This window comes from Suillus paluster, assembly GCF_016628075.1.
Source record: "Suillus paluster strain FC165 chromosome Unknown EDB91scaffold_66, whole genome shotgun sequence".
Lineage (NCBI taxonomy): Eukaryota > Fungi > Basidiomycota > Agaricomycetes > Boletales > Suillaceae > Suillus > Suillus paluster.
In genome coordinates, this window is record NW_024537626.1 from 141,307 (window position 1) to 153,022 (window position 11,716).

Below are 11,716 nucleotides of genomic sequence, written 5' to 3' on the forward strand. Positions count from 1 at the left end.
ATGTGATTTCTCTATCATTCAATCATTTTTTACAATCTATCTAGGCCAAAAAATTATCATGAACTCTTCAATTTGCATCATGCATAAGCTTGTAATGTCATTGAACAGATTTTTGGAGTTGTCAAGAGGCAATTTCAACTTCTTGTGGTTGCACCAAAGTATGACCTCAAAACACAGGCAAAGATGGTTCCTTCTATCTGTGTACTCCACAACTTCATCCGTATTTATGACAGCAATGACCTCCCAGAGGCACGTGAAACTCCCAAAGTCAATGATGTTAGAGCAGTGCCAGTAGATGTTGAGGACCTTGGAGGTAATATCTTGTTGGCAGAGCAAAGTCAAGCTTCTGAGCTCAGGGATTTCATTGCCAAAGCTATGTGGGATAGTTATCAATACATCTCAAATGCACACAATATACTCTAGACTACAATGTCTGGAACTTGGCCAGCTCTGACTCAATGTAATGAGTGTGAATAGATATTTTCTTGATTGCAAGGTAACAATTTGCAATTGCAGTCTGATGAGAGAATAGCCAAACAGCTGCTACCTACTCTGTTTTGGACAAGTCATCATTCTCTTCAAGGTGGTGAATGGCAGCACTGCAATGCTGTGGAGAAGTGAGCCCACCAGACTCATCAAATTTATCTGCGAGTGTCTCGATAGCCCCTACAACTGAAAACATGGCATCAGTGCCTGAGCCATGACCACTTGCAGAACAATGAATGTAGTGGCCCATAGACAGACACTTGTGGCTCCCAAATGGTGTGATTTCAGCAGCAGAGTGCTTTCAATTGCTGTGTTTGATGAGAGTCTCTAACTGAGCAAGATCCTGTTAGATAACTATCAGCTAATAAATCACATATTCAAGCAACATACCTCATTAGTTGGACTTTCATCATCTGTCATCCAATTTTCTTTGCCCAAGTCAGCAGGTGTGTCAAACACATCAATGGCATTAGTCATCACAGCCATGCCCACATGAAAGACATTTTCACCAGTTGTGACAATTCCCTTGACCAGGATCTGGATACTGTCATAGAGAGGAAAGGGTTTCTTCCTCCAAACCTTCCCTTTTTTGTGTGTCTACAAAAGCCACTGTGTCAATACCTCATGAAGATCTGATGAGGATGTACTTGCCTCGAGATATTTCTCCCAGATATCTGGTGGGGCAGTGACAATCTTCAAAGTATGGTTCCAACCAAATCCAGACTGTTCCCTAAGTTTTTTGATGACAGTGAAGTCCTTTTTACACTGAAAGCATGTCAGAATGTGTTTTAAATAAAATACAAGACATACCTTTCCCCAATGGTCATGGCATGAGCCAAATGTCTTTGCAACCCCTCCACTCATCTTCTTGCTCCCTTGGAGTGCTTCTGCACAAGCAACAAATGACTTTGGTTTGAATCCTGAGTCAGATTGACAACCCTCCTCCTGTTCCTTGAGAAGTGTTGCAATCAACACAGCATCGTCATTGGACTTCCAAACAGTCTTTGTGCTTGCACTTGGCATCTTCAATTTAGTCTTCAGGACTTTGGCAGTCACAGTAGGAGATTCAACAAAGGGATCAGTGTTTTCCTTGTCATTTTCTGTAGTAGGTGACATCAGAAAGAGAGGGACAAGTTCATAAATTGGACAGAGGCTACAGATAAGTACAAGCAGATACACAATCATCAGGAAAATTCATGATCTCAAATAAGATACAATCTATCATAATTCATGCCAATTGTTGAGGATTTGATACATTTGATACATATGGCTGATTTTTTTAGTCCCCCTTACAATTGTAGACAATTTATCTTGATTGATGCCAAGGCAAATTCATGTGTACACATTTAGATCCAATTGAATAGGATTAAAAATATCATTTTGGGTGCATAAAACAATTACTACCAGTGCTAATGGGCTATTACTCCTCCATTGCATCAATATCAAGGAACATCAACACCTCATCCACATTCTGCTTGGACCCACTGCAATCTACAGTGAGTAAAGATGACAATGAAATCAATTCAGTGGGCACATACTAGACAGTCTTGTAGATGGAATGCATCAGTACATGGTACTTGCGCTCACTCCTCTGGAAGATACCATTCAAGATGCCCACCAAGTTTTTGTAAATTCTGCTATATAATTCCGAATTGAAATCACAGTTGCATTTCTCTGAGGAATATTGCATGATCACGCTGCACACCTATGCCACATATTAGTTACTTGTTTGTGGAATTCCAGTGTCAAATGCACCGCTGTACTGGCGAGAGTGACCATGGCAACTGGAAGCTCCCTCTTATCTGGACGATCCTCAAGAGTCGACATTAACTTCTCATGAAATCTCACCCCCATACTTGCATCATCTATGAAAAACACCTCTACTATGGTGTCAAGAATCACAGGCACCTGGTATGGCTTGTTTTCAGATATTGCTGCAGAAATGGCTGATCCATCCTTCAGGCTTAGTATATCTGACATAAAAAGTGGTAAGAATGTGGAGCATTGAGTGGAATTTTTTTTTAAAAAGTACCACTGAAGCAAATGCTCACACATACTTCATATCCTTCATTACTCATGACTTGACAGCCTCAAATTCGGGGCAATCATTGGTGCATGCAAGCAGGATGTCCCCGGTTATCTTGCAGCACTGCTCTAAGTCTGGGTAGGCATTTTTGAAAATGATGTGTTCGAGAATGTGGGTGATGGAAGCACACAGCATATCCTGCATATGGGGCTGCTGTTCTGTGAGGTTAACCTTACCTGGGCTACTGTACATGATCTGACTGCTCAGTGGCTAATTGTCTTCACTTCTTCGCACCAGTTTGGCATGCAGGGCAGTTATGAGATTCTCAACTTGAGTGTTGCTGCATAACTCTTCCGTGGTGTTGCGCCAAGTTGGTTTCTAAGAATGGTTGAACTGTCAGTAAGGGCCTTTTTTAAATGGAGTATATGCTCACCTTGTCCTCTGGCTTGGCCCAGCACTTGCTTCCAACACCCTTGGTAGAATTGTTCTGCAAAATTACAAGATCAGTACAAAGTAGTATACACAATGGGACAATACCTTTAAGTTACTATGTTAAATCAATTTTTTTGACTTCTTTGGGGCAGGTTTGTGGTAGTGAGTCTTCACCACAAGCTGCAAGTCATCATCTGCATCAGAGAAAACTGTGTGATGCACATTGTCATCTATATCACTCTTAGGAATATGGGACATTTGTGTTTCCTGAGAGCTGGTGCTCTTGGACCGTGTACTTTGAATCAGTTGAGGGCACTTGATCAAGATTACGGTCAACACTTATATCAAAGAAATCACCTCAAACACTATACCTCATAATCCAGTACTTGTTTGAGTTTTTTTTTGTTGAATTTGAGCGCTTTGAGATCATCCTCCAAGTCTGCTGCCTTGGATGATTGATGCTCATCAAAGTCATCACTTGGCACTGCAACTTTGTTGCCATCATCACCACTGTTATCTGAGTCAAACATTTCTGTAGCAGTGGGGGCTGTGTTGTGCTGCCTTGAGTGCTTTGCAGATGTAGCATCCTTTGAATCTGTAACACACAGAATATGTTAGTAGAACAGTTGTAGCACTGTGGAAAATGTCTCACCAACTTGAGGGAGTTTGATGTGATCTGATACCATGCCATTGGATGTTGCATGTTTACAAGTAGTACTCTTTTCCAACATCCAAACTTAGAATGATGAACTAAACAAAATAGATGAAGGTATCACCAATTTATGTACCTTGGTTCTTGTAGGCATTAGATTTTGCCTGTCTTGCGAGCCCTTAAAAACACTAGTCATGATTTGAGAATAAAAGATATTATGAAATCACACTGGGACCAGATTCATCAACAAGTTGTCCTTCTGATGCTGTAATTAACTTTGTAGTGTGGATAGCTGCAGCCTTCTTACTTGGGGTAGATGCCTTGAATTTCTGGCCCATTGTAATGGAGGAGACATAGCTGATAAGAGAGCCGATCAATCAATTTTCAAAAAATGAGTTATAAATCTGGAAGTCGCCACACATGCAGTTGAAATCACCAATTTTATTCACTGAACAATGTACTCCAAGTCACTCATTAATCATGCCCACCTGCAGCAGCTGCCAACACATGTTCACCAAGAATGGTTACTCTCAACACCTAGCCCAATCAAAGAATCCCAAATGTGTCACCATATATGAGCAGATGCAAAACTACGTACCTTCAGGACAAAATCAACATGAGTCAAGCCCTCCGAGTCTAATGGCAGCAGAGGAACAACATAGCTCTGAAGCTGTCTATGAGCATAACTCACAGAATATCTGTTTGGACAAAAACCCACCTGTTAATGTTTTTGATGGCAACTATTTTAACACACAAGCTGGCGATTTGGAATGGCCTGAGGAAACTAACAATGATGATTTGGAGTTAGAGGAAGAGGATATAGAGGCTGAAGGAGCAGTGGCTGAGCAAGAAAGAGACTGGGAGCCTCCTGTCATAGAGCATCTCATTGAAGATAACCTGGACACACCTTCAACTGATGAAGCTGACCAAAATCATGTTCACTGTCATGAAGCTGAAGCCCCACTATACTGAGGGCCCCATATAGTCAAGTACCCTCTTCCTAGCACTGGAGCTATGTTACATGACTATTCAGACTCAGACTCAGAAGATCCAGAAAGCGCATACCATTGCTATCATCAGCAGTTGAATGATAATGCTGCTGATCCTGGAGATAGTGGGATTTGGGCACCTGTCACATCACAATTTGACTACAAGGTTGTGCACTGGGAAAAAATGTGGGGACCTGGGTCTACATCATTCTCCAATCTCAAATACTCACTGCAGGTAGGTTTGTGATAAACTCGGCCTCTCATACAAAAACTCACAAGAACTGAATAAAATCATTGATAACAACATTCCTGCATGCTAGCCACGTTTCCAGCACAAGGAGATTTTAGTGGCTGGAGAAGCTTTTGATGTGTACTGTTGAGATATCATAGAGTGTGTCAAGGCACTTTACAGAGACCCAGAATTGCATTACCTCATATTTGTCCCAGAAAGACACTATACTGATCAGGACGAGACACAAAGGCTGTACCATGATCTTCACACAGGGACGTGGTGGTGGAAGATGCAGGTATGGGCCATGCCGTTCTTCATAGGCATGCATCACTGAGTTTAATAATAGACACAGCTTAAGAAAGAGAAGCCCAGCGCCACAGTTATACCAATCTTGTTGTCATCAGACAAAACCCAAGTGACAATGTTTCAAAATAAGCTGCCTACCCAATATACATGACTATTGGCAACTTACCCAAAGAAATCTGTTGGTGTCCTTCTTGCAGTGCTCAGATACTCCTTGCCTATCTCCCCACCACAAAGTTAGAAGATATCACCTAACCAATCTGCAAGACGCCAATGCCTTGCAAATCTTTTCCATGCCTGCATGCACTACGTGGTTGAACTGCTGGTAGAGCCAGGTAGAAGTGGGATGTAAATTACTAGTGGAGAGGGTTCCCTATACTGTGGACATCCTTTGGTTGCTTGTTACATTAGATATTACCCCGAGCAGCTCCTTGTGACAGGTGTCAAGACCAGCGAATGCCCAAAGTGTGATATTCCATCAGCCAAGCTTGGGAGTAAAGATCTACCTTTCATGGGGCATGATTTAGGTGCGATTTTGGATGCACTTGCTCTGGTGGATGAAGATCCATACAAATTTACAAGGGCCTGTTGTGGTGCAGGTATTAAACCACTCTATTGCCCTTTCTGGGAGGACCTACCTCATTGTAACATATTCCACGCCATCACTCCCAATGTTCTCCACCAATTATACAGTGGCTCAAAAAACTGTCCACATGTTTTCACAATTTTCACTATCTATGATATTGTGTGAGAATATACAAACACATCAAGGACATGCTGGTACCATATTGTAGTACTACTTCAGGGCTTCCAATTGAGCCCTATGGCGTGGGAATTGGTCGAGATATGATGGAGGTATGAGGCTTACAAATGATGACTCATGCGGACAGTTTTTTGACTCAAGTATTTTATAGTGATAATCAGGTATTCTAGTACATTGTGGGACCTTCCTTGGCTTTAATTACTGCCTCTATCCTTCTAGGCATACTCTCAATCAATTTCTGGCAATATTCTGCTGTAATCCTTGCCCATTCCACTACTACTCTCTCCCATAGCTCCTATACTCCTTTAGGGGGGGCTTGAAGCATCTTCTTGAGTGTTCCCCAGAGATGTTCAATGACATTGACATCAGGGGACTGTGCTGGTCAGTCAAGAACATTGATATTATGTTCTTTAAACCATTGTCTGGCTCTCCTAGATGTGTGTTTGGGATCATTATCCTGTTGGAAAATGATGTCTTCTTCATCAATCCCTAATTCAGCTATGCTAGGCAGCAAGTGGTCATTTAGAATGTCCACATACTGCTCAGCATCCATCCTCCCCTCAACTTCAGCAAGCATACCCACACCATTCCATCTCATACAGCCCCGTACCATTAGAGAACCTCCTTCAAATTTGACAGTCTCACTAACCTCTCTGTCTGTTAGAAAATCCCTCTTCTTTTTCCATACATATACCTTCCCATCTGACCCAATCCTATTTATTTTGGTCTTATCTAACCATATAACATGCTTCCAGTCCTCTACAGTCCAGTTTTGATGGGCCAAGCCAAAGGTAGTCTTCTCTGCCTATGTTTGATAGAGATAACAGGCATTTCTTCTTTGTTACTGCCTTGAGATGAGCTGCCTTGAGAACATTTCTTACAGTTTGTGAAGAGACAGTGGTAGTGATGGTGGAATTGATATAATGGGTGTCTTGGAGGGCATTATTATCCCTTCCTGTAGTGATATGTTGGATGATAGCCCTCTTATTAGCAGAGGTGGACATCCTCCACAAGAGTTTTCCTTGTCCAGGTGGCTTTCTTTGATACACTTGGCCACAGTAGACTTGCATACTTCAGTTGTAGAGGAAATTTGATGAGCAGAGAGGCCAGTGTAGGACAAAGAGAGGATATTATCCCTTTGAGCAGAGGAGATGGCTTTCATGGTGATTATGACCATGACACATGAGATATTCTGGTTATATAGTTAGATATATTTTTAAGAGTATGCCTAGAAGGATAGAGGCAGTAATTAAAGCCAAGGGAGGTCCCACAATGTACTAGAATACCTGATTATCACTATAAAATACTTGAGTCAAAAAACTGTCCGCATGAGTCATCATTTGTAAGCCTCATACCTCCATCATATCTCGACCAATTCCCACGCCATAGGGCTCAATTGGAAGCCCTGAAGTAGTACTACAATATGGTACCAGCATGTCCTTGATGTGTTTGTATATTCTCACATAATATCATAGATAGTGAAAATTGTGAAAACATGCGGACAGTTTTTTGAGCCACTGTATGAAGGTCTTGTGAAGTACTTGATTGCATGGATCAAATCTGCATTTGGTGAGGCAGAGATTGATGTGCGATGCAAACACTTGCTTCCAAACCACAATGTGTATGTCTTCATGAAACATATCTCCATTCTGTTGCAAGTCAGTGTCACAGAGCACCAGCAAATTTGTCGGTTTCTACTGGGCATCATTCTTGATATTCGCCTGCTAAATGGAGCACCTCTAGTTCGATTGGTCCATGCTGTGAGAGACCTCCTTGACTTCTTGTATCTTGCACAGTACCCATGTCACTCACATCGAACCTTGGAGCTTTTGGATGATGCACTCAATTGGTTTCATAACAATAAAGCAATTTTTGTTGATCTTGGTATTCACTCATCTTTTAATCTACCAAAGCTCCACTCCTTTTGACACTATATTTCCATGATTCAGCACTTCAGATCAACCGACAATTACAATACCAAATATACTGAACACCTTCACATCGACCTTGTGAAGGACACATACCATGAAATGAACCACAAAGATGAATACATGCAGATGACTGTTTGGCTTGAGTGACAAGAGAAGGTTCTTTGGCACCATAAATTCATTCAGTGGCATCACTGCTTGGCTTCATCATATCATCACCAACCATCAGATTACTCCCCACCGCACTTTGATCTTCTCTATTCTTGACAATACAAGGTAGCAAAACACCCGTCCACAAAACAAATGACTTTCCCAGCACTTGCAGCTGAGTATGGGGCTGTGCATTTCCATGCAGCACTGGCACATTTTTTAGTCCAAGTCATGGAGCCAGATCTGACCACACGACAGCTTGAGGCTGAGGCTGTTGATGTGATACTACCTTTTCAAGCTGTAGCCATGTTTCACAAAATCCACTACAACACCATCAATGAGGATGGAACACTCAACAACCTCACTGTTGACTCCATTCATGCTCAACCAGCAAGACATGACTGCCACAGCAGGTGCATGCCAGCTTATTCTCATGGTTCAGTCACAGTATTGACTCAGATGCACAAAATTTTCTCCACTCATTGATTCTGTCTTGTTCTTGATTGTGCACAGCTATCTGAGTCTATCAACTTGTGTTATATTTATGGTGCGTAAATTGAACTTCTATCCTACAAAAACTTTGACTTATAGTGTTGCAGGACTCAATTGCAGACAAAGAGAATTTAATACCTGGGACTTGGAAGTGGTGGGTTGTTTTGATAGTGTAATGATTGCTTCTCAGATCTCAGGCTAATGACTGTTTAGCCCATGCTCACCTTCCCTTGAGTTTGGCGAGCATAATCTTATTGATGGGAACTCACCCATTAAAAACTTGCCTGTCAACAAGTAAGTCTGAGTCGTTATAGTCAGCAGTTTCTCAATAAGCAACAAGGATCAAAAAACCACTGACCCACAGGTTTCCAATTCCAGAGTGGGGGGATATCAGCTACCCCCCCAGCAGAAATGCCTCAAAATCCCATCCCCCCTATCATCAGACTCCAGCCCTTCTGACGGTCTCTCAGAACTATATGTATCGACTTGTAGCAGATTGTTGAGACACTGAAATCAAACAGTGCGAGGAGGGGAGAAAGGCGCATCTATTGGAAGTGCAGCTTGCTGCGCATGGCATTCATAAATTAATATAATGATATAGTGTCCTGTATCTAAAAATTTTCTCCAATGCTTTTGAATTCTTTTTTGCAATGGACACATTGGCTCAGACTGTTGAATATTGGGTCCTTTTGGCACACATTCAAGAAAATGGTACATGATTTTCTATGTTTGATATGATCTGCTCAAATTGTCCCCAATACAAAAAGGGGGTTTCTCCTGATGATCTGAACCATCAAAATCAAACTTTTTTGTCAAGCACACGCGCTGGTCAAGTTAAATTTGATGTTTTGATGGGAATGCCTGCTTGGTTCGATCGGTCGTGATTTTGGTGTGTAATCAGCAAAAAACAAACCGGACTCAGTTGCTGAGCGGGGGTTTAGTCATCAACTTACATTGCTATCGCGCCCCCATTGTGTGAGGCTTGAGGTCACTTCTCTCGAGTGGGCCCCTGGGCCCACTCCATCGCCCAAATTTCATAAACTCTGAACAGAAGCAGCATTTCTACAAAATTGGAAACATCTGAGGCATGGTATCCGAAAACATTGACTATCAACCGAGTATGTAGATCAGTCCCAAGTATAATAGTCGAGGCAAAAATCATAACAGCTGGAAAGGGTACTGTGTGCCCAATATTATGACACACTGCAGAGCTACCTATGCGGCAGACGGCATGAATGTCTCGTTCGATGGTGTGGCTGGCCGTGCGCCGTCAATAAATGTATCATCAGCCTGACTCGATGAAAGATAAATCATAATTCAAGAAATACCTTTTCAAGCACGGGTGCTTCTCCCTGGTTGGGTGAATGGGACACAACGCCAGAACCAGCATACACACAGTCCATCTCTACATCCGGCAGCAGATGACTGCTCGTCCCTATTTAAGAGCGTCAACACAGTATCTTTGTGTCCATCAAGATGCCCTACCCGCGTGACAATATGGGATTCCGTCCTCTTTGTGACCCCACCACATCACAGGCGACCACTCATCCACGAGGTTGGCGAGCGTCTGGAGGTGCCCGTATGTAGCTGGCTGGGGGCCGCATGGTCGGCGCAGTGCAAGGAGAGTGAAGACACAGGCAAATATACACAGCGCTATACATAAGTTCATAATCTGCACGAGCGCTGTAAGGATGTTGTAGTGGCTGTACTTGGATAATAAATGCACACCTGGTATACATTCATTATTGCAGTGTATTGCACAATTACTATTTTGTTGCCATGGGTCATCCCACCAGGAGCGAACGAGAATGACAGCCCAAACATCCAGTCTACTTATAATGTTAGTGATATTGTTCAAGAAAACCGATCAAAGATAGTTACATATGACTCACGTAGCACATGTTTCAGGACGAAAAGGAAAAGACCGAGGGGATTGGCGAGAAAGGCCTTCAGCGGGTTTGTCACTGTGCGGAGTCCATTCCTTGTTGTAGCACATCTCCATTGCCTTTCATTTTGAATGACATTTGCGATGAGCTCGGAGCAGTGTAGGCCAATTGTCAATGGTCCTTGCACAGCTGCGATGTTGACAAAGGCCAGAATCCACGTCTGAACACTGATGGCTTTGATATCGGCGAATTGAGCTTGAACGCCCAAAAAGTAGTAAAGGTCATAAGAAGAATCAGGGAGCAATGACCACGATTTCCAGGGTTCGTCCTGGTTGTGTTTGTACACGATGAGTACGGCCCATCCAGCGCATGCTAAAACGAGCCCCCAAAGAAAAACCACAACTTTCCGGATGCTGGAGTGAGCATGCCACGCCGAGGGCTGCACCTCCGACGGCTTTGCTGGACCTCCGATGATGTCCCGGTCGGACTCGGACACGCCACGCATGCACCGGAAAGAAGATGGTGTCAATTGCGTGTGGTGAACCAGAGCAGCGGTGACATCGAAAGGTGAGTAGCTCCACGTCAATGTTTTGACAGATCGCATCCCTGCCAATGCGATCGCCACCTGAAGAAAAAGTGCGATCCCCAAAATGAGGAAAGGAAACCCTATGATGCTAAACAAAGATGCGGCGAGTGTGGCTGAGCCGTAGGATATAATGAGGAGGACGGCCATGAGAGCATTAAGGAGGGTGCCGTTAGGGTCGCGCCATCCACGAGCTGCGGTCATCAGGCGCAGATTAGTGTTGAAACTGAGTCGGGACTCAGAGGCTAGTGCAGAGCGTAACGAGATGCTGTGTATGAAGCCTATGGACTCCGTACATAATGTGATGATTAAGTTTAGTGTCAGGACCAACATCTCTGACTGCAGATAGGAAGGGACGGCGGTGGCATTTCCTGCCAGCCAAACCCCACCCGAAATTCCACAAGTGGACATAACGACAGTGCCTGCAGTGATGCAACAGCAGCTGACGATACTGGAGCATGCCACTCCAGCAAGAGCATATTTGCGAGTTGTCAGACCGCGGTCATAGAAATCGGTTCCAGTCTCAGCAGTGGACTTTGCGTTAGACATGATCGAGTTGAAGTCATAATGACGATGCGGGAGTGAGTCATATGCAGGAAGACTGGCTGGACTCTGCCAATCTTGTTCTGTCGGTATGGAAGAAGTTACCATAGGAGAGGTGTAGAGGGGGATGGTACATTCAATGGCTACACTGGGGTGGATTAAGTACGGCCTCGAGACATCGCCTTGATTACACACCTTTAATTACACATTATAATTTGATTAATTGTCCAGTACTCTACTCTCATCGAGAG

At 43.3% G+C, this 11,716-nt stretch overlaps 4 protein-coding genes across 4 annotated transcripts; 1 reads left to right on the forward strand and 3 right to left on the reverse strand.

Annotated features, from left to right (window-relative positions):
- Nucleotides 1-990: 990 nt before the first annotated feature.
- On the reverse strand, nucleotides 991-1,524 carry EDB91DRAFT_1034732 (uncharacterized protein; the record flags this gene model as incomplete). Its single annotated transcript, XM_041312778.1, has 3 exons — nucleotides 991-1,070; nucleotides 1,134-1,251; nucleotides 1,297-1,524. Coding segments are annotated over 3 exons (426 nt in total), but the record flags the coding sequence as incomplete, so codon positions are not given.
- A 1,258-nt stretch (nucleotides 1,525-2,782) lies between these two features.
- On the reverse strand, nucleotides 2,783-3,934 carry EDB91DRAFT_1252346 (uncharacterized protein; the record flags this gene model as incomplete). The annotated part of the gene is made up of 7 exons (XM_041323503.1): nucleotides 2,783-2,890; nucleotides 2,946-2,999; nucleotides 3,119-3,259; nucleotides 3,316-3,539; nucleotides 3,597-3,680; nucleotides 3,733-3,774; nucleotides 3,826-3,934. The coding sequence occupies 7 exons, from the start codon at nucleotides 3,932-3,934 to the stop codon at nucleotides 2,783-2,785; spliced, it is 762 nt and encodes a 253-aa protein (XP_041173348.1).
- Nucleotides 3,935-4,076: 142 nt separating this feature from the next.
- Nucleotides 4,077-5,274, forward strand: EDB91DRAFT_1085209 (uncharacterized protein; the record flags this gene model as incomplete). Its single annotated transcript, XM_041315867.1, has 4 exons — nucleotides 4,077-4,539; nucleotides 4,630-4,820; nucleotides 4,987-5,112; nucleotides 5,164-5,274. 4 exons carry the CDS (start codon nucleotides 4,077-4,079, stop codon nucleotides 5,272-5,274), a joined length of 891 nt encoding a protein of 296 aa, XP_041173349.1.
- Nucleotides 5,275-9,494: 4,220 nt separating this feature from the next.
- EDB91DRAFT_734337 (uncharacterized protein) lies at nucleotides 9,495-11,706 on the reverse strand. Its single transcript, XM_041328231.1, has 6 exons — nucleotides 11,661-11,706; nucleotides 10,346-11,613; nucleotides 10,182-10,282; nucleotides 9,939-10,125; nucleotides 9,782-9,888; nucleotides 9,495-9,709 (listed from the first exon to the last, which is right to left on the reverse strand). Exons 2-6 carry the CDS (start codon nucleotides 11,571-11,573, stop codon nucleotides 9,665-9,667), a joined length of 1,668 nt encoding a protein of 555 aa, XP_041173350.1. The 5' UTR covers nucleotides 11,574-11,613; nucleotides 11,661-11,706; the 3' UTR covers nucleotides 9,495-9,664.
- Nucleotides 11,707-11,716: the final 10 nt, after the last annotated feature.

Excerpts from the sequence above, each read along its gene's own strand:
- EDB91DRAFT_734337 (XM_041328231.1), bottom strand. The coding sequence starts at position 11,573 with ATGGTAACTTCTTCCATACCGACAGAACAAGATTGGCAGAGTCCAGCC. Across the intron at positions 10,283-10,345 it reads CGTCCTGAAACATGTGCTAC|ACTGGATGTTTGGGCTGTCA; the intron begins GTGAGTCATATG and ends CATTATAAGTAG. Across the intron at positions 9,889-9,938 it reads AATCCCATATTGTCACGCGG|GGACGAGCAGTCATCTGCTG; the intron begins GTAGGGCATCTT and ends GCTCTTAAATAG.